We start from the raw sequence: 26,007 nt of genomic DNA, 5'->3' as shown, positions 1-26,007 counted from the left end.
GCACACCAGAGGGTCTCCGGTTCAATTCCCAGTCAAGGCCAAGTACCTGGGTTGCAGGTTCTCTCCCTGTCCCCGGTCAGAGCACAATTGGGGCACATGCAGGAGGCAACCAGTTTATGTATGTCACATCGATGTTTCTCTCTCTCTTTCTCTCTCTCTCTCTCTCTCCCCCCTTTCTCTGAAAAAGCAGTGGAGGAAATATCCTTGGGTGAGGATTAACAAAAAATAAAAATGCAAATGAGCTCAGGACAGATTTAAACTTGGATCTATATCACCTCTGTGGTTCTTGCTTATTTAGACTTTTTAATGACGGGAGACCTTAAGCTTGTTGTGTGTTTTGTGGCTCAAGTCGCAGAAGTTATTGAATCTTTTAAGCTTTAGTGTGTGTTTTCCTTTTTAAAAAAAAAAAAAAAATCCTATTTCCCACATATAAAACCCTTTAACAAGTTCTATGTTCTGGTAAGAACAAAGTCTTATCAAACATCTACGTGTCCCAGGGACTTTCCTGCTTTTCCTGTCTCTCCGAGCTGGTGTTACTTTCCCTCCTTCACAGTTGAGGAAGCCGAGGCACTCGGGAGCGGAGTGACTGTCCCTGTTCTAGAGCAGGACCTCCGGAACAGCCTGTTTCTTCCTTACCAGGCAGCACAGACTCCAAAGCGGGTTTGCCTTCCCACCATGCAGCACACTGGTTACCTGAGACCCAAACTGTGGGCCCTCTTCTCAGGGCTCTGAAATTCAGTTCCATGATATAATGGTAAACACCAAAAGTTACTTCTCAGGGACCTACATGCCTTTCTGGAAGTGCTGCAAAAACCCAAAAGAGTGCACGGGAATTCCCAGTTCTGTGGCCGGTCTTCTTCAACCTGTAGACCTGTGGTTCTGCTCAAGTAACCAGCAGCCACCACATCACACCGAACGCTCGGTGGCACCGCTTAGCACGAGAGCAGTGCTAACGCTTGAGCACAAGGGCTCTCCTGCCTCTGGCCTTGGCACCGGCTCTTCCGGCTGCCTCTTCCCTCCCTCACGCCCTCCATGCTTGCTGCGCGAGCGCCACCTCCTCAGCGAGGTCCTCCTGACCACCCTACCTCCTCACCAGCCTCTCTCTAACCCTTCACCCAGCTTTGTTTCTCTGCACAACACTTATTACTTTATATATTTACTAGAGGCTGAGGAGGCGCCCCACGGGGGGCTGGGACCTGCGCTTGACTCGCAGTGTCCCCCCATCCCCCTGGCTCCGCTCCGCTCCCCTCCTCACCTGCTCGCGCAACCTCCTCCTGTCCAGTCGTGACCCGTTCAGGCCTCCTGGCCTAATTTGCATATTATATATATATTTGCTTATGATATTTCCTGCCTGGATTAGAGTAGGTGCTCATTAAGTCATTATTGAATGAATGGATGGATGCTGTGAACACAGAAGGCCTGAAGGAATAAGTGGCTGATGTTCAACCTTTATGGGGCTATGCTATTGGTACCCTCCCGCTGTCTGATTATAACGGGAAAGAAATGAGAACTCCTACCAAGAGGGGGACAGCAGGAGAGGCCCTGAAAGAACAGAAATCAAAACCTCCGACCTCACGTTATCAACAGGCTTAGGTCTGGCTTTGCCAAAGCCATGAAAAACCTGGACATTTAAGAACACAAATTAATCTTGCAAGATGTAATGGATATTTAAGATGGTTAATTCCAGACAGAACAATAAACAAGTTTTCCTTACACGGGCAGACTATGTCAGCACTGTGGAGCTTACGTGAGTAGCAATCATATTGTCAGCGTCATCCTTTTGAGAACTCCAGAAAGACACGTTCTCCTCAGCCTGTCCCCATCATAGAGCAATTTATGGTTGCAGCCCCCACCTGCGGCTGCTTCTGGCACCTGAGACTGTGGACAGTGACCCAGAGTGGCCGTGTGAGTGAAGAGGTAGCTTTGGCAGCAGGAGCTATAAAGGACCTTTGCTCACACACTTGTGATAACACTGCAACTGCCATAGGACCGGCTGGCTTGCCCCAGACGGCGGGTCTCTGCAAGCTTCAAGGCTCCCTGGGGCTGGGGGTGGCACATGGAGGCACATCGTATGCCCGGTATCTGGGCCACACCCATTCAGGGTGACTTGCTTTCTGCTCTGCTGTAAGGATGGGTTTTAATACAATTTTAAATAATTGGATACTTATTGTGCATCCGCCTAGAAACTGAACGGCCTTTAAAGTCAGGATGTTACAGAAACTGGAGAAAGCACTCAGTCAGCGGACCTCGAGGGTCACTCATCACCCAGCATCCGCTACCGCAGCTCTGAGGCCTCCCGTCCCTACAGCCTGGCTGCCGCGTGAGGCGGTCCATCCCCCTTCTCCTTCCTGGTGCCCCCGCCGGCACACGGAGCCTTCTCATTTTCAGGTTGTATTTCTCATCGCCATGTGGCATAGGGCTAAAGAAACTAAAATGTGGGCCTAGAGAGGTCCCAGGATCTTCAAAGGCGGTCATACGTATACCCTTCTTCCAGAGATGGTAACAGGCAGCCCACTTAGATTTCTGTTTTATTTCAGAAAGTGGAGTTCACAAACCTCTTGCTTCCTTCTGCTCCAGGCTCTCTGGAGACCAAGACGGACCTTTTCCCCTTTCTTAGGACAGTAGGTTTTGCTGGAACACCAAGGATTGTTCTCCCAAAATGCAATTCTAATAAAAAACTATCCTATCCTTTCCAGACACTTGGCCTGCTGACTAGATGGTAGCAGCTCAGAAGACCGTAGTTACTGATCGATTCAGAACAGACTGGATGACTTGTTCGTTGCCCCAGGGTTTCGCTGAGTAGCCACCCTATGGGGTCCCCACCTGCAGCTTGGCAGGAAACAACGTTCTCTAGCAGCCTTCATGCAACTGGCAGGGCAACAGCCACAGCCTGCCTTTCTTAGCAGAGGAGGGGGCAGTCGCTGTATTGTTTCTGGGTGTTGGCATAAATGTGGTCCTGCCCTGTGGTCCTTCAGAACAAAAACACTTGAGGTTGAATCCCTTTGTTGGGTTAGACGAGGGAGTGCATTGAGCCCCATGGAAAACAGATGGGAGGACTCCGACAGATGGGGAAGGGTCACTCCCCACAGCAGGGGTGGGCTGGAAGTGGGTACTATAGCAACCCACTGAGCATGAGCCTTTGCATGAAAGGATGGCTGGATTCCCCGGGTCTGCCTGGGCAGGGAACCTGGCTGGGTCTTTGTCAACCAACGGATGAGAGGCTGGCTTGCAGCTGTGCAGTGTGACGGTTGGGTTGTGTTCAGACAGATCTCTCCTGTGGAGATGGCATCACTCCTGGGTTTCGCTTTTGCTGCATGTGTGTCTGTAAACCAGTGGCAGACCAAAAGGGATGCAGTGGCAACGACCGACCCCAGGTAGGCAATAAGCAGTGAATTTCTGTGTGTGTGTGTGTGTGTGTGTGTGTGTGCGTGTGTGTGTGTGTGTGGAGAACTTTAAAATGGACTAAGAGTCCGTTTGTTTTTTATTATATTCATGCTCAAACTGTTCCCAAAAAATATCAGTGATAAAATACGCATCCCTTACAGGGGCAGACTTCTCCCAGCTGGCCCGTCCTCCCCGCGCCCCCCCCCCCCCCCCATACACCACTGGGATAAACAAGCACCAGGTGAGAAAATTCTAAGTCAGTGAGAGAGTACACAGAAAGCAAATGATGCCTAAGATAAAAAATGTTTTTATCCCTGAAACTCCCCTTTGTGCTAGGAGTCTTTCTGCTGTTCGGCTTTGTGTTTCGGTGACCTATTGCTACTTTTAAAGCCACCCCAGTATCGAGGGCCTGACAGCAACAATCACTTATTTGCTGACAGTCCTGCGATGGCGGCAGGTCCCCGGAAGGATGCCTCATCTCTTCCATGCGAGGGCTGCCACGTCCTGGGGGGCTTTTTCACTCATATGCCCAGGTCTCAGCTGGAACGGGCTAACTCTCCAGGGGCTGGCCACGCAGCTTGCTTTTGCCACTGGCCTTTCCACGGAGCTTGGGCTTCCTCACGGCATGGTGGTCTCTGCTTATGTGGCAGCCGGCTTCTCCCAGAATGCAAAGCGGCTGTCGGGCTTTCTTCATGCCTGGCCTCGGAAGTCCTAGGACAAGTTTTCTGCCACATTCTATTGGTTAAATCAGTCACAGGGCCAAACGCAGATTCCAGGGGAGGAAAAGTAGACTCCGCTTCCCGATGCAGGAGATATTGTGTGACCATCTTTGAAAACATTGTCTGCCTCGTGTTGTTTTCTCAGTCCTAACGAGGTATTGTGCGCTTCTCCATTTTGCCTTACTGGTGATAGAACTTACCAAGTTGGAAAAGATGAGTCTAGATTTGACCTTTAAAAATTAGACCCTTATAACGATCATGCCTTGGTTCTGAATGGAAAGAGGATCTCTTCATAGATTCCTACGGAACAAGAGATTCTAGGACTCCAGACCTAGAAAATATTAGGATGAGCCTGATTTGCCAAAACCTAAAACCCAAAGCATGCTCAATGCCGTGAGACTGTCCAGTCCACAAGCCACAGGCTTGGTCTGCCTCCCGAGAAAAAGTCAAATGGCCACCACATTTTGGTTATTATTTCTGGGTGTCAGATAATCCCCTGCACTTTGATGTGCATCCTTTGAAATCAGTATTGTTGGAAGTGCACTGAACATGGGATTCCTGTGCGCGTCTTTCACAGACTGCAGTGTACGCTATACCTGCTGCAGGTTGCTGCTACGAGTCCCACCCTGGGTCAGAGAATTGCACCTCAGTCCACACAGGATCCACAGGAGAACAGGCGTGCATGCACATGGCTCCCTTGCCTTTGCCAGACACGTGCACGTCCAGAGCTTTGGTTTGGAAAGCATTTCCAAGCCCACTGTCTCCTTTTCTTCTCACTCTGAATCATCAGGGGAGCAGGCAGGCCACGCGGGGACTGCCCACAGTTCGCAGGTCTAATGGTGGAGAGCTTTGATCAGAGCCTGGCGGGGGCGGGGAGGGGGGGGGTATCAGGTCTTCTAAACCTCCTTCCTCCAGGGTTTCTGGGGGTTCCTGTCTCCACCTCCAGGGCCTGGTCTGAGGCCTCCTCTGCCTCGCCCTCCCCCAGGCTGAATGCTGAGCCCGCGGGCAAGTTGTCAGCAGCCGGTATCAATGACTTCAGCCTGGTGGTGCCGGTCCCGACCTTCAAAGGGTGGCCCGCACCCTCTGTCTCTGGAGCCAGACTTTCTTCCCAAGAAGTGGGCCTGCCCGACCTGCCACATTTCCGGGTTTATTTAAAAAAAAAAACACATATTTTTATAGATTTCAGAGAGGAAGGGAGAGCGAAAGAGAGAGAGAGGAACATCAATGCTGAGAGAGCATCATTGATCGGCTGCCTCCTGGCCTGAGCCCACCACGCGGGCATGTGCCTTGACCGGGAATCGAACCCGGGACCCTGCAGTCAGCAGGCAGGCCGCGCTCTACCCACTGAGCCACACCAGCTGGGGCCGCAACTCGGGTTTCGGGCTCCAGGGGCCTGGAGGGGCCTTCTGGGTTCTTCAGGCTCCAACACTCTCCATGCCCTTCATTTTCCTCTTGCAGCAACAACAACAACAAAGGACTTGAATCCACAACCCACGGGCCCAAGGCGCTCTGCCGCCTCGGCGTTCGCCCCGCCCGCGGCGGGGTCCCCGGGCTGCACCCCAGCCCCCCTCGCCGCCCGCGCGGCCCGCCGGGCCCACCACGCCCCGAGCCGCCGGCCGCCCGCTTTGTTGCCCGGGCTTGTTTCTCACCCGGAGCGTCGGCGGCCCGGCGCCAGGTCACGTGCGTTGGCGACAGCCTCTCGCAGGGCGGCCCCGCGGCCCCCGCGGCCCCGATTGGCGGAGGGGCCGGCGCGCCGGGCGGGGCGGCGGATCAGCTGTTCCCGGCGCCGCACAACAACAAAAGGCGCAGGCGGCCGGCGGGGCAGCGGCAGCTCCGAGGCCGGCGCCGCGCAGTCCCCAAGCCGCCGCCACCTCCGCCCGCGCCGCCCGGTTCCGCGGGGCGAGGCGCTGCTGCTCCGCCGCCGGTCGGGCCCACGTAAGTGCGGGGCGGGGGGCTGGGGTGGGGGCCGCGTCCGCTCCCCGGCCGCCCCGACGGCGCTGCCCGACCCGCGCGCCCGGCCCGTGCGCTCCCCGGACTCCGGCTTCCTCCCCGCCCTCGGCGGGCCCGCGGCCCAGGTGCGGCGGAGGCGACCTCGCGGACCTGGGCCGGGCCTGGCCGGCGCAGGGTGGCGGTTGGTGTTTGGTTTCTGCCTCCTCCCCCGAGCGCGCCCTGCTTTCTGGGCCGCGGCCGGACCTCCTCCGCCTCCTCGCTCCCCTCCACCTCCTGCGCTCGGCCGTTGGGCTGGGGCTGGGGCTGGGGCTGCCCGCCGGGGGCTCCTGGGCGCCGCCCTGGTGCGTCGTCCCGGTCCCTGCGCCCCGCGCGCCCCCTCCGCCTGCCCGCCCGGCCGGGTCGCCCTCGGGGCACCGTGGGCCCGGCGGCTCCCGGAACCCGCAGCCGCCGCCGAAGCGTTCGAAGCGCCCGCCCACCTCTCCGTGGCGGGCTCGTGGCCCTGCGGGTTCTGCGCATCACGGTTTGAGGTTGCACCTGTGCAGAGAGCGCTGACCCATCGGGATTAAAATCCTGATCATTTTCATCCGCGCTGGTGGCGGGTTTGCGAGGCGCCCTACATGCTGGGTGCTTTATGATGTTATTTTATGGATAGGAAACCCGAGGCCCAGAGAGAGGAACTTACACAAGGCCCATTAAAAGGACAGTGTTTTCTCTTTCAGAGATGGAGATGAATTTAAGGGAGGTTTTCTTCTTTTCATTGGTATTACCCAATTATGTCTGCTCATCATCTCCTGTTAATTCCAGTTTAAAGTAGATTAAGGAAGAACGCCTTTCCCATCTGTAACTTGGCAGGACTTGCGCATATGTTGCTAAAAGTAACACTTTTCTGAATACAAAGTAGGTTTGGGGAAAGGGTTGGGGGAAGTGGCCTGTGGGGGTCAGTGAAGGGAAGTGATAAGGATCCTGACATTGCTCGGTAATTGAAATACGTTTTTCATTGCAGATGTGAACAGCGCTTGGGAAGCTTTTGATTTTAAGTTGTGGCCACTGTAATTCTGAACTGGCAGCATGATTTTCAAAGGTCCCGCCTGGAACAGGGTCTTAACTAATTTCTGTGACCAAGGTCTCTCTCTCTTTTTTTTCCTTTTCATTCTATTTTTTGTTCTTTTCTGTGAGTGCTCCTTTATGTTTCTTTAGGGAATGGCCCTACTTTCAAAGTTCAAGGTTAACAGGCCATGATTTACCACCTATAGCTGTCTTTGTCCACTGTCATTCAGCCTCCAGGCCAACACTGATGGGTCCCTGGAAGACTACCCCCCTGTAGTACTAGAGGAATAAGGGTCAAAGTGGGACAAGCAACTACAACTTTCTTGCTTGAATTTCCTGACGTTTAACATGGATTTTAAATTACTCAAATCAGCATGTTTATTTTTCTAAAATAGTGAGGGGGACGGGATGTAAAGAGAAAGATAATTTTGAGGCTGCTTTTCAATGAGGATATGTTTAGTTTAGCCACCTGGTATTTCGAAACTGTCAAGAAGCCGCATCTGTACACAGAAGTTAGATCATCAAAGTTGTGGGATTTTTATTTTTTAATGTTGTTTTTGGAGCCGCCTACTGGCAGCCAAACCCAACTGAAAAGTGCTGTTCTCAAGTTCACAGAGCCAGAGTTGAGGCTGGGAGGAGCCTGAGAGCCTGTGCAGTGAAAAGCAATGGCGGCTCTAATGCCAGCTCCTCCCCTCATCGGCTCTGTCACTTTTGAGCAAGTTACCGAATTTCTGAGCCTCAGTTTTCTTAGTACTACATTGGGACACGTAAGTACCTCAAGTCCCTGTCACATACCATCAGCACCCAGTAAATTGTAGCTCAGATTATTATATAAACATTTTGCAGATAAAGACACTCAGACCCAAAGATGCTGAATTACTTGCTCACAGTCAACAACTGACATGAACTTGTTAATATTTACCGGATACCTCCTATGTGCCAGGTGCTATTTTAAGTGGTTTACACTTAATCCTTACTAATCCCCATTTTGGAGGTAAGAAAACTCAGGCATAAAAAGTTACTAAATATCCTAAATTCAGGCAAGATGCAAGTAGCAGAGCCAAGATCAAACACAGCAGGCTGACACCAGAGCCAGGCTGCCTGTAGGTTGGTGCCTTCAAGCTAACAAGCTCCTTCAAGCTCCCTTTCTCAAACTAGAATGCTCTTCCCCAGAAGTATCAACTCAGCCACCTTCCTCTGCTCACAGAGCATTTCTACTCGTGTAATATGCAAAACATTGATGATGAAATGTTAAGTAACAGGATACAAAACTGCTTTCACTAGACTCTCACTAATGATAAAAAGAAACGTGTAGAAGGAAAGGCTAGAGCAAAATGTACCCTACGCTAACCATGGCTGCAACAAGACATGGAATAATAACTCTTTTCTAAACTTTCTATAATGTTATTTCATTCACTTTCTAATGAAAAGGACATTTTTTAAAGGGAGGTGTTTTGAGCCAGGGTTACAGGGACAAAGCTGCCTTGAAATGCTGGGGCCCCAACAGGCACTTCGTCTTCTTTCTCCACTGGGGTGAGCCTGCTCAGTGGAGGCTGGTTAAGGCTGAAGGCTTGCAGGTGCCCCCCAAAAAGCAGCGCCACCCGCCTAGGCCTCGACTGAATTCGGAGCTGTGTTTGTAAACCTGTCCTGGGGATTTTCACTGCAGCTTTATCATTGCCCTAGAGTTGTGACTATCAGAAAGTCAGAGACATGTGGTGAGGAGTGAAGTCCCTCCTGCTTTGCTCTTTAGCTCCACATGGAAACAGCCGGGTGGAGAACACTGTTCTGGTGGGAGCCAAGGCCCAGAGTGGCAGTGACTGGGTAGAGAGTCCCTGGGTCACCGGGAGGCTAGGCAAGACTCCGTTCTGTATCCTTCCCCTGGGAACCAACAGGTGTGTCACTGAAAAACCAGCAGTGACTTGAGAGATGAGGATGAGCCTCTTGCCTGGCTGTGCTCCTGAACACGGCGCACCCCAGCTTGGGTGCCCTTGCAGGGCCTGGGACACTTGGCAGCCGCCTCTGACTGCAGGAAAACAAAAGATTGGCGTGTGCCACCCCATGGAAAAGCTCCCCCGGACACAGACCCCTTTCCTGGGACAGGGTGGTGTGTGTTCAAGACAAGCTGGCTTCCATCTCGTGGGTTTGGAGCTGTAGCCAGAGGGGCAGTTTGCAGTTTGGGAACCCACAGCTCCCCACCACAGTGACCCCAGCAGTGTTTTCTGTCTTACAGCTGCCATTTGTCTGGTCTGGGCCCCATGTAGCATCACAGTTGGGGGACACGGAGTTCCCTTAGGATAAGCAAGGGTTCTCCTGTGGGTGTGTCCTCTGCCATCCCACCCCCTAACCTCCATATGTAAGAGAAGTGGAGCAGAGATGTTTAAAATAACTTTTTCCCTTCTAGTTTATATATGCAAAACCTTTACTTACACCAAAGCTTGTGACTGTCCATCTTTGGGATAGGTGTCACACCACAGAACGGCAGGCGAACTACATATCCCACTTTCTCCTAACTTGTACATGGAACATAAAGCTGAATTTGCATTCTCAGACTAGAGCTCCAGCCCTTACGACTTGGCCACGTTGCTTTCCAGAAGGGTTTCAGGAAGACTGTTACGCAGTGACACTTCCTGTTTACCTGTTTTCATATTTAATGGCTTAGGGGGAGGGTTGTGACCGCAAAAGTATTCAAATGTCATTGATTTGAAGACACATTCGTAGTACTACATAGTCATAATAGCATGCCAAACAATTGTAACAGTCCAATTTGGATGTAAAAATGTGAACCAGGAATCTCATGAGCTACAGATTCTAACTCATTTACAGCTAGCCATGATTGCTTTGGAAGTGAAGTGTCAGCCCTGGCCGGTGTTTCTCAGTGGTTAGAGCGCCAATGGGTTCAATTCCCAGTCAGGGTACATATCCAGGTTGCAGGTTCGATCCCCAGTCGGGGCACATGTGTGAGGTGACCGATCATTGTTTCTCACATTGATGTTTCTCTCTACTCCATCCCTTCCCCTCTCTCTAGGATCAGTGAAAAACATCCTCTGGTGAGGATTTTTTTTTAAAAGTGAAATGTCAGAAGTCTGAAGTTATGGATTCAAGGCTCATGCTCATGAGAAAAAGAAGTGTCATTTAGTGAGGCACCTTTCATCCTCCTTAGTGGTCCCATCCACTCTTATGGTTTCTGTCACCCACTCTGCGTTGACAACTCCCAAGTCTGTGCCCCCAGCCGAGGCTGTGCTCTTGAGCTCCAAAGCCCTATATTCAGTTGCCTACTAGACACCGCCAGGTGCATGCCGTGAGGTTTCCCAAATTCACCCTGTCCAGAATGTGCAACCTGCACCCTATGCAGTATTCCTGTTCCAGTGAATGGTCTCACCATCCTCCAGTTGGCCAAACCTGGGTCATCCTTGACTTTCCCCTCCCTTTCATCGCGTCGCCCCATCCAGCCTGTGCTCAACTGTCCACCTGAATCCTAGACAGACTGAAGGTGCCTCCTCTCTCAGTGGCAGGTTTCCTTCTCCCCTTCCTCCATTCTCGATCGTCTCAGCCACTCAAGATTAAAGTCACTGTTGAAGGGGTTCTTCTTTCCCTGACCTCCTCCTGCGTAGACCTGAGGGACAACCAGTACCTCTTCCATGGCATATATCACGCCGATTGTTACACTCGCCATGGAGGGCTTTATTTACCAATGTCTTCCCTGCATGTAACACTACGTCTGATGCCTACTGAGTGCTCAATAAGTATTTGTAGAATAGTCGATGTTGACTGAGAACTTTGTGCCAAATGCCTTGCCAAGAGGTTGCCTGCATGATCTCATTTCATTTTTTTGTATATGTATTTTTTTACTGATTTCAGGAAGGGAGAGGGAAACATCAATGATGAGAAGGAACCATTGATCGGCTGCCTCCTAAATGTGCGCCCCCTACTGGGGATCAAGCCCGCAAACCTGGCAATGCGCCCTGACCTCCTGGTTCATAAGTTGATGCTCAACCACAGAACCCTTGGATCTCACCTTGGAGGTGGTGACTGGCAGAGTGGGGGGGACACCAGGAAGGTTGTCTTCAACTAGGATGAGAGTGGTGGAGGGAAGTAGGTGGGTTGAGCCACACACAGGCAGCTGGAGTCAAGAGCACTTGCTGACAGTTGGGAGGAGTGGAGGGATGGGGAACAGGGAGGGCGGCCAGGCGGGAAGGAAGCCAAGGGTAACTGTGGGATGCTGCTGCTGCTCACAGCATGGGATGAAGGGCGGTGCCTACGTTTGTGGGGAAAATTAAAAGTTCTCTTTGGTGTTAGCTTTGATAGGCTCTTCAGGTAACCAGGGAGACATGAATACATAAACCTGGAATAAGATCAGACAAGGCTGGAGTTCCTCATTTAGAACTCACCAGAACTCCCTGAGGTGGACTGCTGCCAGTGGCAACAGTGTTAACTTCCCAACTCACAGGACGGAAGCCGCAGAGCCAGCACTGAGCCGGGCACACGGACCTCTGCTGCCCCTGCACAGTGAATGGCTGTTTCCACCTTCGTTTCCTACAGTGTCAGTTTTTCCATGCCAGCTGTAGGAATTGTGAAGCTTAAAGTGTGCAGTACTTGCTGATTTTACATGCAGTTAGGTATGCTTATAGTCACACACCAGAAATACAGAGCACAAGAGGAAATGAGCCAGGGGAAGATGAGGGCCTGGCATAGGGGGACACTATCACTGGGTTCATTCGGCAGCTCCTGGGCAATTGACTATCATATTGCAAGACTGTTAATATCTAGTTTTTGCTCCTCTACTTACAGAAAAGCAGTATTGCAGCTTGAAATTATTTAAATGTATAAATTTATAATGAAATAAATTCCAATTTATCCCTTATGGTAAAAGCAAAGGTGTGAAAAAGAACCAAGTCCTTCCCTCCTTTTTTTTTTTTTTCTTTGCAAGTCTCCAATAGTATTTTTACTCACAATGCTCTTACCTTATTAAAAAAATGAATTCGCCCTGACCGGTTTGGCTCAGTGGATAGAGCGTCAGCCTTTGGACTCAAGAGTCCCAGGTTCGATTCCGGTCAAGGGCATGTACCTTGGTTGCTGGCACATCCCCAGTGGGGGGTGTGCAGGAGGCAGCTGATCAATGTTTCTCTCTCATCGATGTTTCTAACTCTCTATCCCTCTCCCTTCCTCTCTGTAAAACAATAAAATATATTTTTTTAAAAAAATGAATTCTAGAATGAATTACCATTTTATTTACAAGAAACCGTTCCTAATTCATATGATAAACAGTTAAATTTCCGTTTTGGATTTGATGCTGCACTAAGAGCTGAGGCAACAAAAATGAACGGCATTGTCCCTGCCCTGAAGAAGCTGTCACTCTAGCCACAGAGGTCCACGTCCTGTGGGTGAGACAGTGCTCGCCACACCAGTACGGGCTGGGAGCGGGCGGCGGCTTGGGACCCTTCCAGGCCAGAGGCACAGCCTGAATTGGGCTGTGAAAGTAAATTCTACAAGCACTGAATCCATTCAGTTTTTGAAAATTTTTTATCTTTTAATTACAGTTTACATTCCGTATAGTTTCAGGTGTTCATCAGAGTGGTTAGACGGTCATGTACTTTACAAAGTGTCCCCCGCATAATTCAAGTACCAACCCGGTACTATACGTGGTTATGACAACATCATTGACTATATTCCCGACGTTGTACTTTACATCCTCATAACTTTTGTAGCTACCAAGTTGTACTTCTAAAACCCTTCAACTTTTTTACCCAGTCCCCCAACCCTCCTCCCCTCTGGCAACCATCAGTCTGTTTTCTGTATCTATGCCAACTCTTTGCTTTTTATTTCACATTTTAAGGCATTGAAAGGTTGTGTTTGAGCACTCATTTATGTTTTGTAAGTAATGGCTATTGCAGATCTTATGTTTGGCTCTTGCAGGAAAGGAACAGCTGTAACTGAAGGCTAAGGCATGTGCTTTCTTCTTAGGGTGTATGTGTGCACTTTTATGTAATTTTCTTAATCCTCACCCAGGGATGTGTTTGGTTTTTGTGGTTTTTTTTAAAAATATTTTATTGATTTTTTTACATAGAGGAAGGAAGAGGAAGAGAGTTAGAAACATTGATGAGAGAGAAACATCGATCTGCTGCCTCCTGCACACCCTCTACTGGGGATGTGCCTGCAACCAAGGTACATACCCTTGACCGGAATCGAACCTGGGACCCTTCAGTCCGTAGGCCGACGCTCTATCCACTGAGCCAAACTGGTTAGGGCGTGTTTGGTTTTTTAATTGATTTTTACAGAGAGAGAGAGGGAGGGAGTGAAGGAGGGAAGAAGGGAGGAAGCGAGAGAGAGAAGAGAGAGAGAGAAATGAATTGAAACATGAATCAGTTGCCTCCCGTACGCTCCCAGACTGGGGATGGAACCCACAACCTGGGTATGTGCCCTGACTGGAAGTTTAACCTGTAACCTTTTGGTGCATGGGACAATGCTCCAACCAACTGAACCACCTGGTTAACCCTGTGTGTGCACTTCTGAAACGACATACACATATTATATAAAGAGATGCTGATTTGAAATAACCTTATTTTTGTTTTATTTTAGGGATAATGACTCTCCTCCCTGCCGAAACTGAAGAAGCACCTTGTGCACTTTAATCTCCTGTCAGTGCATCAGGCTGACTAAAGACGGTTTTGAAATCTCAGCTATAAAGACATCCAGCCAAAGTCTCAGTCTTGCCTTAACAATGTTCCAGAGACTGAACAAAATGTTTTTGGGTGAAGGCAATACTTCCAACCAAGAACCAGAATTTAGTGAGAAGGAAGATGATGAATGGATTCTTGTCGACTTCATCGGTAAGGTATCTTCTGCCATTAATCATCCAGCAAAAGTGGAAACACTTGCCTCTTAGTTTTTGCATAAGAAAATCAAAAACTTTGAAGGTTCTTAAGACTTAAAAGTAAATAAACAAAAATTTGTATTAAAAAATTGCAGAAACAGCCCAGCCATTGTGGCTCAGTAGTTGAGTGTTGACCTATGAACCAGGAGGTCATAGTTCGATTCCTGGTCAGGGTACATGCCTGGGTTTCGGGCTTGATCCCCAGTAGGAGGTGTGCAAAAGGCAGCCGATCAATGATTCTCTCTCATCATTGATGTTTCTCTCTCTCTCCCTCTCCCTTCCTCTCTGAAATCAATAAAAACATATATATTTTTTAAGTTGCAGAAACATCCTGTGCTAGGTGATCACTTAATGAAATTGATTGACATTAGATGTTCCAGTTTTGCAATTCTTATACCCTGATCAAATCAGGGGCACTTAAAAAATGTTTTTATTTATTTTCGAGAGAGAGGAAGGAAAGGTGATAGAAACATCAGTGCTACGTGCCCCCAACTGAGGCCTGGGCCAGCAACCTGGGCATGTGCCCTAGCCAGGAATCGAACCTATAATCTCTTGGTTCATGGTTGAAACTCAACCATTGAGCCACACTGGCTGGGCAAATCAGGAGCACTTTAATAGAAAACCCTCAGACTAGATAAGCAAAAACCATATGGCTGGTTACATGTTTACTCGGTAGAACAGAAATAGTCTGAAAACCTTCCTGCAAAGCCAACATAATCCACCCCATACAGTGATACACCACACATACACAGTGCTCAGACATTATTTTATAGTCTATGAGTGAACAGAAATGATTTTGTTTCTGACCTAAATAAAGGAAGGAAGCCTGGTTGGTGTGGCTCAGTTGGTCGAGCATCGTCCCATGCACCAAGAGGTTGCAGGTTCGATTCCTGGTCAGGGCACATGCCTGGGTTTCGAGCTTGATCCCCAGGCAGGGTGGGGGTGGTGAGGGTGTGTGCAAGAGACAGCCCATTGATGTTTCTCTCTCATTGATGTTTCTATTTCTCACTCCCTCTTCCTCTCACTCTAAAATCAATAAAAACACATTTTTTAAAAAAGAAAAGAATGTGCCCTGGCCGGCATAGCTCATTTGGTTAGGCAGCGGTTCTCAAACTGTGGGTCGCGACCATCGGAAAACACATATAGCATATCAGATATTTGCATTACGATTCATAACAGTAGCAACATTACAGTGATGAAGTAGCAATGAAAATAATTTTATGGTTGGGGGTCACCACAACATGAGAAACTGTATTAAAGGGTCTTGGCCTTAGGAAGGTTGAGAACCACTGGGTTAGAGCATCATCCCAATATGCTATTGTTGCAGGTTCGGTCCCTCATCGGGGCACATACAAGAATCAACCAATGCATGCATAAATAAGTGGAACAACTAATTGATGTTTCTCTCCCTGTCTCTCTAAAATCAATAAAAATAAATTTTAAAAAATTAAATGAAGGAATGTGAGCATCAGCTAATAGAATCGCTCTCCTTTTTCTGTTCTCTGACGTGATATCGTTGTGACACTCATCCTCCTGTGGGATTTCAACGGCATGTGGATTCCGGTCTAGACACTTGCACTGGGTTGTCGGCAGCAGAAGACGAGGATGAAGACATCATTGAAGAGTCACCTACCGAACATCCTTCAGTCTTTTCCTGTCTACCTGCATCTCTTGAGTGCTTGGCTGATACAAGTGATTCCTGCTTCCTCCAGTTTGAGCCCTGTCCGATGGAAGAGAGCTGGTTCATCACCCCTCCGCCGTGTTTCACCGCCGGAGGATTGACCACTCTCAAGGTGGAAACCAGCCCGATGGAGAACCTACTCATCGAACACCCCAGCATGTCTGTGTACGCCGTGCATAACTCCTGCCCTGGTCTCCACGAGGCCAGCTGTGGGGCTGACGAACTTCACAACGCCAGCGGCCCCAGGTACGTCGTAAGTATTTGCTTCTCTCCACAGGCATTCTGGTTAGCATGTATTTTATTTATTTTTACTACAATCCAAAGCTAAGTTTTTAGAAGGCGCAAGAGTAATTTTGTTAGAGATTTATGGAAGTATGTGCATAGTGCACAAGGCAGCTGATGGTATAAAAAACTTGTTCAATTTAGATTTTTTTTTAAAGTTATATCTCCTCTTAATCTGTTTTTTCTTTGTCTTCAATGCACATGTTAACATTTCTGACCTAAATAAACACGTATTTATTTTGCAGAAAGCTGACATGCTGAGTAATTTTCAGTAGTAAGCACTTAAGGGAAGAGGATGATTTTGTATGAATGACATTCAAATATAAGATATCATGGGGGAAAAAAGAAAAATATTATAGCATGCTCCAGTTATATAATGGAGAGCCGTTCCATTTATAATATTTGGCTAATGCATGGAAAGAAAAGACTGGCATTTCTGCTTAGAATCTAACCCTGGTACTGTACAGCGGATTGAGAGTAGCACATTTGACAAGAATAGTATGTCTTAAAATAAAACTCTCCTCCTCCAAGTAGTCCTAGCGAGGTCACTTCAAATGGCTCTTAACCTTGAAAACCTGAGATATCGTAGGCATGAAGTAAAATGGTTGTTTTACTAAAACATTTTGCTCAGAGTTGTTTTCTGCCTCAGAGAGGAAAGGTTTCATCCCCAGTGTTTGTTGACACATGGGTGGGAAGCCGCGTGGCCTGACAGGCTGTTTCAGTGCCAGGTGGGTTGAGGGCCTAGAGAGGTTCAAGGAGAGTGCCTGGCCAGTGACGTTTGCTATGTTCCAGAGCAAACTTAGAGACAGTTTGTGGCCTTTATCCGGGGATATATTCAGGATTGCTCCTCCCATAAAATAAAGCTCATGGCAGCTAATTAGCTCCAAGTCTGGCTTGTCCATGATGGACATGAGTGGAAGGTTCCCTGTGTTGTAGAGTACTGCTAGGACGCTGCGCTGCCTTAATGCCTTTAACACCTGGCAAGGGCAGGTGAACTCGATTCTTTGGAGCAGTTCAGAATATTCCTGTGGTTGGTGGTGTCCTCCTAAGGGCCTCTTTTTGGATCGTCCAAGCTCTGACTCTGCAAACTAGACCATTGTGTGTATCTTCTATTTCCTGTTTGCCAAATATAAACAAAGCCCAGACAGCTCATTAATTTGTTAACTTTACCAGAGTTTGCTGTACTCTTAAGTCTCGATATTGTAGATTATCTTGAAGGAAGATAAACATATGCTTGTACCAGATTGAAAAACAATTTGCTTATATAGTTATCCAGGCTTTCTACTAGGTAAGATCTTTGATGGGAAATGTGACCTTAATTAGCACTTTATTCAGCACCATAAGTTTATTAAGAGGTCAGTGTTTCAGGCATTCCAACAAAAATTTACAATATAATTTTTTTTGGAGGTGATACTGATTTAACTGTGTCATACTTAATTCAAATTAATTTCTTCAGTTCTTAAAAATTCTTCCTGATTCTGATCTCACCTTTGAGAAATTCCATTCAAGAATTTAGCATGATTAATAGTCATTTTAAACTTACTGTCATTTGTATATATGCTCTTCAATATTTTAAAGTATGTGTGTCTGTATGTATGAGTATATATATATATTATATATAAGTATGTATATACGTATATTCAGCAGCTTTGGAAATAACATTATCACAGAAGCAGTACATATGTATTGCAGAAAATAGACAATGCCAATGTGCAGAAACTGGAAATGACACTCGTCTACCCCGAGAGGAATACTGCTGTGACCCCAGGGCATAGCCTTCCAGATTGTTTTTCCTGTATGTCCTTGTGCGCCCGTGTGCACACACATATACCCCATTTTTAACCTACATGGGATCAAGCTGCATATGCTGTTTTATAATCTGCTGCTTCAGGCAATGATCTCCACCTATTTTTTTTTTTTTTTTAGTAAAATTTCATTGCATCTGCTACAAAAACCATGCTCAGATTTCCTCATGGAGCCCAGAGCATTTCGTCCAGTTTGTACAAAGCAGCGTCCGGTGCAGGCCTTGCACTGCATTTGGTTGTATGTTTGTAGTTCTGCAGCAGTGAGACTGTCATTTCTTCTATCTTGTTTTTGTATCTTTTTATACTTTAATAATGACACATAGGGAAGTAAGTACGTACTTCTCCATATGTAACAGTTCAAAAAACACATTTAACTTCATATGAATTCTTTCCGAACATGAAGTACTGCAAGTTATTATAATAACTAAAATATTTCTTAATATCCTTATTTTTGGATTTGAAATTCTTTTAAAGCCTACTAAATCAAGATAGAAATTAGGTGTTACCAAAATTAGGAAAATGGTTATGTAGTAATTATTTGTATTTTCTGAACAGGAAATAAATCATGTTTTTCAAAAGTTAGATCATTTTCATTCTATTTATCCTTGAAAATATTAGTACAAAGCACATAAAAGCAAGGTGCTTTATAAGTACAGATGAGCTTCAGCTTGTGTGTTTTATTGTGTTTTAACCTTTACAAATACTATAATCTTAAGTAATATATGTGCCTTTCATGACCCATAGTAAACCAGTTAAAATATAGAAAAGTTGACTACATTCTAATAGTAAAATTAAATAGTATTTCAAATCTTACTAGTGATTTAATAGCTCACCATTTAACATTGTAGGGCCAGGAAAAGCTGCTTATAAGACTCACTGGCACAGAGTAAGTATATTCGCTTTGAGCCTGTGTGATATGTGTTATCAGTCTGAGCAGGGAGGTTAAGGACTCAAGGTGCCACCTTTTAAGAACCAGTCTTCATTTTAACTTCTCTTTATTAGTTTCTTAATGGGACCTGCTTCCATTATGTTTTTTAAAAAACTATATTTAAAAAAGAACAGTGTTTTCCTCTAGTTATTGCAAACAGTATACTATAACTGCCTTTCCTGTGTAAAATATCCCTTAAAAATCTTAAAACTCTCCAGTGTAGTTTAGATATATCCTATTTCATTAGCTTTTAATATAGAAAACATAATAATCATATGGTTTGTAGCCAAGGGTCTTTATAATACTGTTATGCAAATATTGTTCTAGTAATGAGTGGCTGCTCCTTACTAGAAAGGTGTTGAGTAGATTTTCCTTGTGCGTATTTCTGTTAAATACAGTGTAAACCTTGTTTCCCAGAACATTGTACTTATAGACAGAAAACGCAGTGAAGGCGCTTTGCCACAGGACCTCAGTATTCATCTGCTTTGTAACCATGTCCTCCACAGGGAAATCTGTGTTAGAATCCTGGTTAGTTAATCATTGTGACCTTAACACATCTCAGTGCCTTGGATTTCTGTTCAGTAAAACATAGAAATTAAAATATTTTCCTATTAAGATCATGGCAAGAATTAAAATACAGAATATTTGCAAAATAGTTGGTAAATGCAGATATTCAGTAAATGTTAGTTTCCTTCCTAGAAAAGCATATGCAAATGCGTTTGCTTTGCAATTGAAATTTATTCAAAGTGTAAAGCACTTTTTATTTTAAAAAAAAATCTACCTAATTAACCACCTGTCAATTATATGGCATATTTCTATTAAAAGTTGGCTGCTTTCTACCACTGTCTGTCAGAATGATCACAAAATATAAACTTGTCTGTCAGCCATGAGACACTAAGTTCTCATTCAACCATAAATTAGTGTGGCAAATTGAATTGCTGACATACTCTGTTATATAATCCATGCCCATTTGTTTCTGTTTCAGAGTGGAAGCTCAAAATGAAGTGGGGCAGCACATTCACTGCTATGTTGCAGCTGTTGCTGCTCATGCAGCTTTTCTGGAACAACCCAAGAGTTTTCGCCCCTCCCAGTGGATAAAAGAACACAGTGAAAGACAGGCTCTGAACAGAAATAGCCTTCGTCGCCAAAATCTTACCAGGGATTGCCACTCCCGGCAAGTCAAGCACAGTGGCTGGGCTGTCCACCAGCCCTGCCCACGTCAGTACAATTACTAAGAATTTCAAGTGTGGTTGGTTGGCTTCTCTTGGTTTGTACATATGTGTGTGGATGTGTGTGTTTGGATGTGAAGTCTCTATAGCCACTTGGTGACCAATCACATAGTCGTTTTATTAGTGCGTTTAGACACTATCTTGAAAACCAGATTTACATGCTGTGTATCACATAATGCCTTGCTCTTAACATTTACTTTTTGGTAAATTTTTTCAGAATATTTTTGGAAACATATCAATACAATGGCAGTGTTTGGTGATGTCTTTAAATCTATTAAAATGTACATGAATTAGCATTTTAAAGACATTTCTTCTCAAGTTGAGAATAGGCATCTTTCGATTTCATTTTATTTTGTATTACTTAATCAATCTTTTGAGTAAGCAAAAATTTATTCTCAGGGTCAGCCATACACTTTATTGACCAGTACTTGATAATCTTTTCTGTATATAACGAATACATTTTTACACACTAACATGAGCATTAACAGGTTATAGTTGCCATAGTTATAATGGAATTATGGCTGAATTGTCTTTTGAAAGAAAACTTGATATATTTCTCTGTGTGTGGTGTTTTGTTGTTTTTTCCAGATTAGCCATGCAGTTCATTTTGGAATTCAGGTACATTAAGAGTCAGTGAACAGTGCATTCAGTAATTCCGGCGTGACTGTGACGTGGTACAGACATGGACAGGTATCGTGGGACGAGAGCACTTGTCTCACATGCAGAGGGGTTAGAGTAGACCTGTGAAGTTGCAATTGGAAAATGTGTGTCCGTAACTAACCTGTTAGTGCACTATTTAAGTTGTTTGGATTCTTTCCTGCCAGCTCTGCCCACTCACCACCTCACATCAGCTGTAAATTCAAAGTCCTTGTCCAGGCACTTGAGTGATTTCATAGTTACACCTGCGCACGGGGACAGTGATAGGCTTTGTATTCCTGGTGCAGTGGCAGGCGAGGGAAGGGGAGTTCTTGGGGACTCTTCTCATGGTGTACAAATGAAGAGCGACAGGTTGGCTTTCTTCAGTTTTCATCTTTTGTTTTAAGTCTGGCTTCAGGCAGAATCTTTAACCACTTTGGCTTGTTTCCTCCACCAAAAGGGGAGCAGGCAGTTACCTCCCTGGCAGTTGATTTGAAGTGGGTTGTACAGGCCGGTCTTGTGTGAGATTCCAAGGGCCTCTCTACTGAATCTAGTGATGGGATGGGGCCCGTGGCTGTTTTTCTGCCACAGCTGTTCTTCCGTGTTGGTGCTGAGGAGGCCGGAGTGCAGCGTTTGATGCCCAGCGAGGCCAGTTAACTCAACACGAGATCTGTTTCTTACCGCTAGCCAGTCACTTCATTTCTTAGCAGCTGTGATGGTTCTGCTGCGCCGTCCACACTCACCGATTTCTTCTGAAATAAAGTTAAGCACATACTTACAATCCAGAGCACATTCTGCTGACAGGAGTATCGTCTTCAAAATTAAATAGCTCCTTTTCCCATCTCTTCTGCAAACCTAATTAAGTACACGTCTCTACAATGTTCCGAGGAAAAAGCAGCATATAGTTATGTGAAGTATTACTCTATTTCTCAGGAACCCTGCAGCGCTCACTGCGGGGAGCCGTGGGAGCTTTTTCTCCAGTGAAGAGCTGTGCTCTTTTCTGACCAGACTGGGACTGTGGGGTCAGAAACGGTCAAGTAGTGCAGCAGACGGTGGCGTGAGGTGGTTCTTCCACTGGCGTTGATGAAGGGCCAGGAATGTCTCTAGAGCAAGAATCTAGAGCCCCTTCTCTCCTTTCCCCTTTCCATTTCAATGACCCCTTTATTTATTTGTTTTCTAATAGGGGCCAAGTCTGTCAAGTTTTGTCAAACTGAGCTAGAAGTTATTTGTTACTATTTGTGTTTACCTGAGTTGGGAGATAAGGTAGAGTTTTCATGAGGGTGTGTATGTTTTCACATCATGTCTGTTATAGGGCCATATATTGGTAACTTGAAAATAGACCAGCTAAATGTTTTCTTGATGTAAGCCTCTGACTACGTGGGCATCTCTTCATATATTACATGCAAGTTGTTAGTACCTCGCGAGCTATAGAAGTTCAGCCTTGAGAATTTATTTGGTAGCATGAACAGATTTCTATATAAAACTGAGTGGCCCTTTTTTATTTTTTCAGATTTCCTGATACCTTAAACACATTTACATCTCTATCAGTTACTGCCTTTTTGTTTTCCTTATCTGGACCTTTTTGTTATGCTTTGTTCCTGGAAGACAAATGATTTTAGTCTTTGGGATATTTTTTCAGGGTAAGGGCTACCACACCATCTGTGATATATTGTGGTTTTTGTCTAAAATTGGCACATATAAGAATTGAAGAAACTAGTTACATCATTCAGTTGAGGTTCTTGGTCATTAGATGTTTGTTAGGTATCTATTATGTACAAGATACACCAGTAATGACGTTGACAAGTTAAGTATTCTTTGAAACACGGCCAAAATACAATTTATTATAAGTAAATTATTATTTTTGCTGTTGTAAATATTAGTGGTTTACAATGTGCTTTAATGCATATTTCTTAAAAATGCACACAGTGAGAAATAAGACACCTTTGAATTGAGTGCTCTGACTGTTTATAAACTGATAATATAGAATGTTACTTGGAAAAAGTCTGGAATATGTGGTATACACAGCAGTGCTTATGAATGAGTTACTTAGTTTTTATAACCACGTTTCTCAAAGTTTGTGTCTTTGTTAATAAAACATTTTATAATGTATATCCTATGTTTATTACTTCTTCCTCAGCTGATTGGATGACGCGCTGCACTGAAAGTTGAAAATCAGCCATCCATTTTCTTCTGTGGCAATGCATTTATATTGCTGGCTGAGTGGGGAATTTTTTACAGAAGGTGCAAAGTGTTTGAATTTCTGACTTCCTATTCCTTTTTTTAACATTAATTTTCAGTTCATTTTTCCAGTTTCCATGCAAACTGCTCCTTTTTACATGCGTTCTCTGTTGTGTCAGTACTTTGATTCTAGTAAGAAGACAATTTACTTAAAACTTGAGAGGGCCATTCAGCATTGCCTGTTTTTACTTCTCAGATCTGTGTAGCACACTGGTTGGTAACCTTTACATCTTCATTGAATCTGTCTTTGCTATTTCTCTTCCTCCTCAAGGACATGTATTGTCTTTTATGTTTTTAGGAGAAAAGAGCAAAGAAGAGTATCTTATCCTCATTTTCTTTGAGTTGGAAACAAACAAAAATGAAGGACTCCAACCAGAAGATAGACACTTAAACTTAAATAGATGAATGGAGACAGCTTAAGCGTTTCCGAGTATTAGTTTTTTTGCTTTTAGAATCAGTTAAGAGACTGCTCCTTGTGCTGGAGATACTAGCATCTGTTTGTCCTGTTACCTTAACGTTATCCTAAAGCTATCTTATTTTATACGGCCCCCACACAGATTAAATTCTTTTAAAAAAGAAGGGGGGCTACTACCATGGATGTTTCACTGCCAGGTTGATGTGTTATAAGTGGCATCCGTATCTACTTATTGTAATGCTTAAAGTTTTATTTAAAATGCTTTATTTAGAAAACCAACATAATGTTTGGTGTCAGCCTTGCCATGTACCAGTTTCACTTGAAATTTGACACCAATCACAGTGGTTTAGGGTGGAGAAAGGTACTGGAAAGCAAACCGAGAAGGGTATATTTTTCTATTTGCAACATTACCCTTTATGTGGGAGAAGTTACTGTTCAGAGGAAGGCAGCTTACATAGATAATGTTTTGTATATTATTGAGAATTTTCCTTACTTCTTAAAAGTGTGTAATTGTTAAATGCCCAGTTTTGCTCTATATTTGCCTGAAGTTTTAGTATTCGTTTTTCTGGATGGACTTCTGAAAACCAGTACTTGGGGAGATTAGATGTGTATGTTTCCAGGTTTGTTGTGTGTGAGTGGTTTTGCTTGCTTTTTGGTTGTATTTTCCTCCAGAGGTTTGGAACTTTAATCAATAATTCTGTGTATGTTATTTAAAGAAAGTGGCTTTGTTTTTTTATTTCTCAAGTAAAATTGTGAACACATTTGCTTTTCAAGGGCAGGGCATCAGTTGTAGAAACTGAAGAGTATTGTAGATTGCACTATGTGCCTTCTTGATGTGTTTCTGGACACACAACTTTTTCAACAACTTGAAATCTAAAAAAGGGACATTTGGTTAGGTTGTATACTGTACATCAATCTATGCATAAATGGCAGCTTGTTTTCTTGAGCCACTGTCTAAATTTTTCTGTTTTTATAGAAATTTTTTATACTGATTAGTTCATAGCTGGTCAGTTTTATACACAGACTAAACAATACAGCACTTTGCCAAAAATAAGTGTAGCATTGCTTAAAAATTGTGTATTAACACCAGTTCTTTGTAATTGGGTTCAATGGTGCATTTTGCACCACCTGGAGTTATGGTTCTTAATCTGTCAGTAAATAAAATGTCCTTTAACTTCACATTTGTCAGATTTTCTGTGTTTTTTTTTTTTCTTTATGTCTGTTAGTCTTAAAACTAGGTATATCTTAAAATATTTGCTGCTGAGTTTTACTTGTCCAAAAGATGTGTTTAATATACACTCTAAAAACGTGTAAAATAGTATATTATACTAAAATTAGTATATTAAAATAACCACTGAGTATGAATTTGAAGGTAACTCCCAGCCAGTACTTCTTCCCTCCAACCAACCTATGAAAAAACAAACAAAAACAACACACCCACAAATATAGGGCTTAATACATTGGTTTTTAGACTTTTCCAAGCTAGCTTAGTGAATTCTCAATGGCTCTTTTCCAACAGAAAGGCAGACCCAATCTTTAAAAACATTTTAGGGGCAGTGTGGACAGACCCCAGGTCCATTAATGCCCCCTATTGTGTGGCTCTACTTTAATCAGGCCAGTAAACATGAGAATGGTTGACTAGGAAGCTCAAAGAATAAGTTCTGTGTTAAGGAGTCCCTGGGGGAAGATCAGCACTCTAGAACCATAACCTACTTCAAGGGAGATTTCCTGTCATCTCTCTGCTGAGATAACAATAATATACGGGCAGAGGGGAGGAGGGGTTCACCCCAAAGATGAAAATAAGGTCATGGAGGTTGACTTGGGGTCTGCATGGCTGGTTCTGCTCTAGACAGCTAAAGCAGATTGCCCCTGTACGAGGTAGAGAACAAGGTAAGCAGACTCCTTTCTCATCTGAATCGGTGCCAGATTGAGTATTTACTTAGTGTATTAAGATTCTGTTTAACTCAGAAAGCCAGAAAATTGCCAGGAGAAACCTGGGATGGTGTCCTCAGAAAATCTGACACATGATCAAAGCAAATTATAACTGACAGAGAGCACCTGTACAGTAGGTTGCACACCCTGATCCGTGTTGAGCCTCACAGTCAGCCAGCCTGGGGGTCAATATCCCACCCACAAATGGGCTAACAGCATCAAGACCCAGTTACAACAGAAAGGCCCACAAAACCCACACAAGGGACATCCCTAGAGAACCCAGCTCAGGAGATCAAGGAGACTGCATACTGGGTCCCACAGGGCACCTGCTACATAAGGCCACGAAGACTGGGAATCATAGCAGTTCTATCTAATACATAAAAACAAACACAAAGAGACAGGCCCCAAATGAAAGAACAGGAGAAATCTCTAGAAAAAGAGCTTAATGAAATGGAGGCAAGCAATTTATTGGATACAGAGTTCAAAGTAATGGTTCTAAGGATGCTCAAAGATCTTAGTACTATAACAGCATGAAAAAACAACATAGAAACCATGAAAAAGAACCAGTTGGAAATGAAGAATACCATATCTGACATCAAGAATATACTGGCAGGGCCTGGCTGGTGTTGCTCAGTGGTTGAGCATCGACCCATGAACCAGGAGGTCATGGTTCGATTCCCAGTCAGGGCACATGTCCTGGTTCCAGGCTCAATCCTAGGGGGCGTGCAGGAGGCAGCCAATCGATGATTCTCATCATTGATGTTTCTATCTCTCTCCCTTCCTCTCTGAAATCAATTTAAAAAATATAAAAAAGTAGGTTGGATGAAGCAGAGGATCAATCACCGATTTGGAAGACAAGGTAGAAAAAAAAAAAGTAGTGAAAAGAAAAG

General features: G+C 45.0%; 1 protein-coding gene across 9 annotated transcripts; it reads left to right on the top strand.

The window, feature by feature from the left end:
* The first annotated feature begins 3,349 nt into the window (after positions 1-3,349).
* Positions 3,350-24,364, top strand: TP53INP1 (tumor protein p53 inducible nuclear protein 1). 9 transcript variants are annotated; one of them, XM_036337751.1, is made up of 7 exons: positions 5,902-6,038; positions 7,057-7,176; positions 13,677-13,927; positions 15,541-15,905; positions 18,588-18,625; positions 19,653-19,885; positions 22,670-24,364. In XM_036337751.1, exons 3-7 carry the CDS (start codon positions 13,819-13,821, stop codon positions 22,699-22,701), a joined length of 777 nt encoding a protein of 258 aa, XP_036193644.1. In that variant the 5' UTR covers positions 5,902-6,038; positions 7,057-7,176; positions 13,677-13,818; the 3' UTR covers positions 22,702-24,364. The 9 variants fall into 9 exon arrangements, with proteins under 9 accessions (XP_036193647.1, XP_036193651.1, XP_036193643.1 ...); XM_036337752.1 differs by lacking the exon at positions 5,902-6,038 and adding an exon at positions 6,420-6,950; XM_036337754.1 differs by lacking the exons at positions 5,902-6,038; positions 7,057-7,176 and adding an exon at positions 3,350-3,374.
* Positions 24,365-26,007: the final 1,643 nt, after the last annotated feature.

This window comes from Myotis myotis, unplaced genomic scaffold (assembly GCF_014108235.1).
Source record: "Myotis myotis isolate mMyoMyo1 unplaced genomic scaffold, mMyoMyo1.p scaffold_m19_p_16, whole genome shotgun sequence".
Classification (NCBI taxonomy): Eukaryota; Metazoa; Chordata; class Mammalia; order Chiroptera; family Vespertilionidae; genus Myotis; species Myotis myotis.
Note: the sequence above shows the minus strand (reverse complement) of the source record. Positions and strands in the feature narration are given on the sequence as shown.

Bases quoted from the DNA above. Each gene is read 5' to 3' on its own strand.
- TP53INP1 (XM_036337754.1), top strand. From the start codon at position 13,819: ATGTTCCAGAGACTGAACAAAATGTTTTTGGGTGAAGGCAATACTTCC. The intron at 13,928-15,540 runs GTAAGGTATCTT...ATTCCGGTCTAG, and splicing joins GATTCTTGTCGACTTCATCG to ACACTTGCACTGGGTTGTCG. The intron at 19,886-22,669 runs GTCAGTACAATT...CTTCTTCCTCAG, and splicing joins TGTCCACCAGCCCTGCCCAC to CTGATTGGATGACGCGCTGC.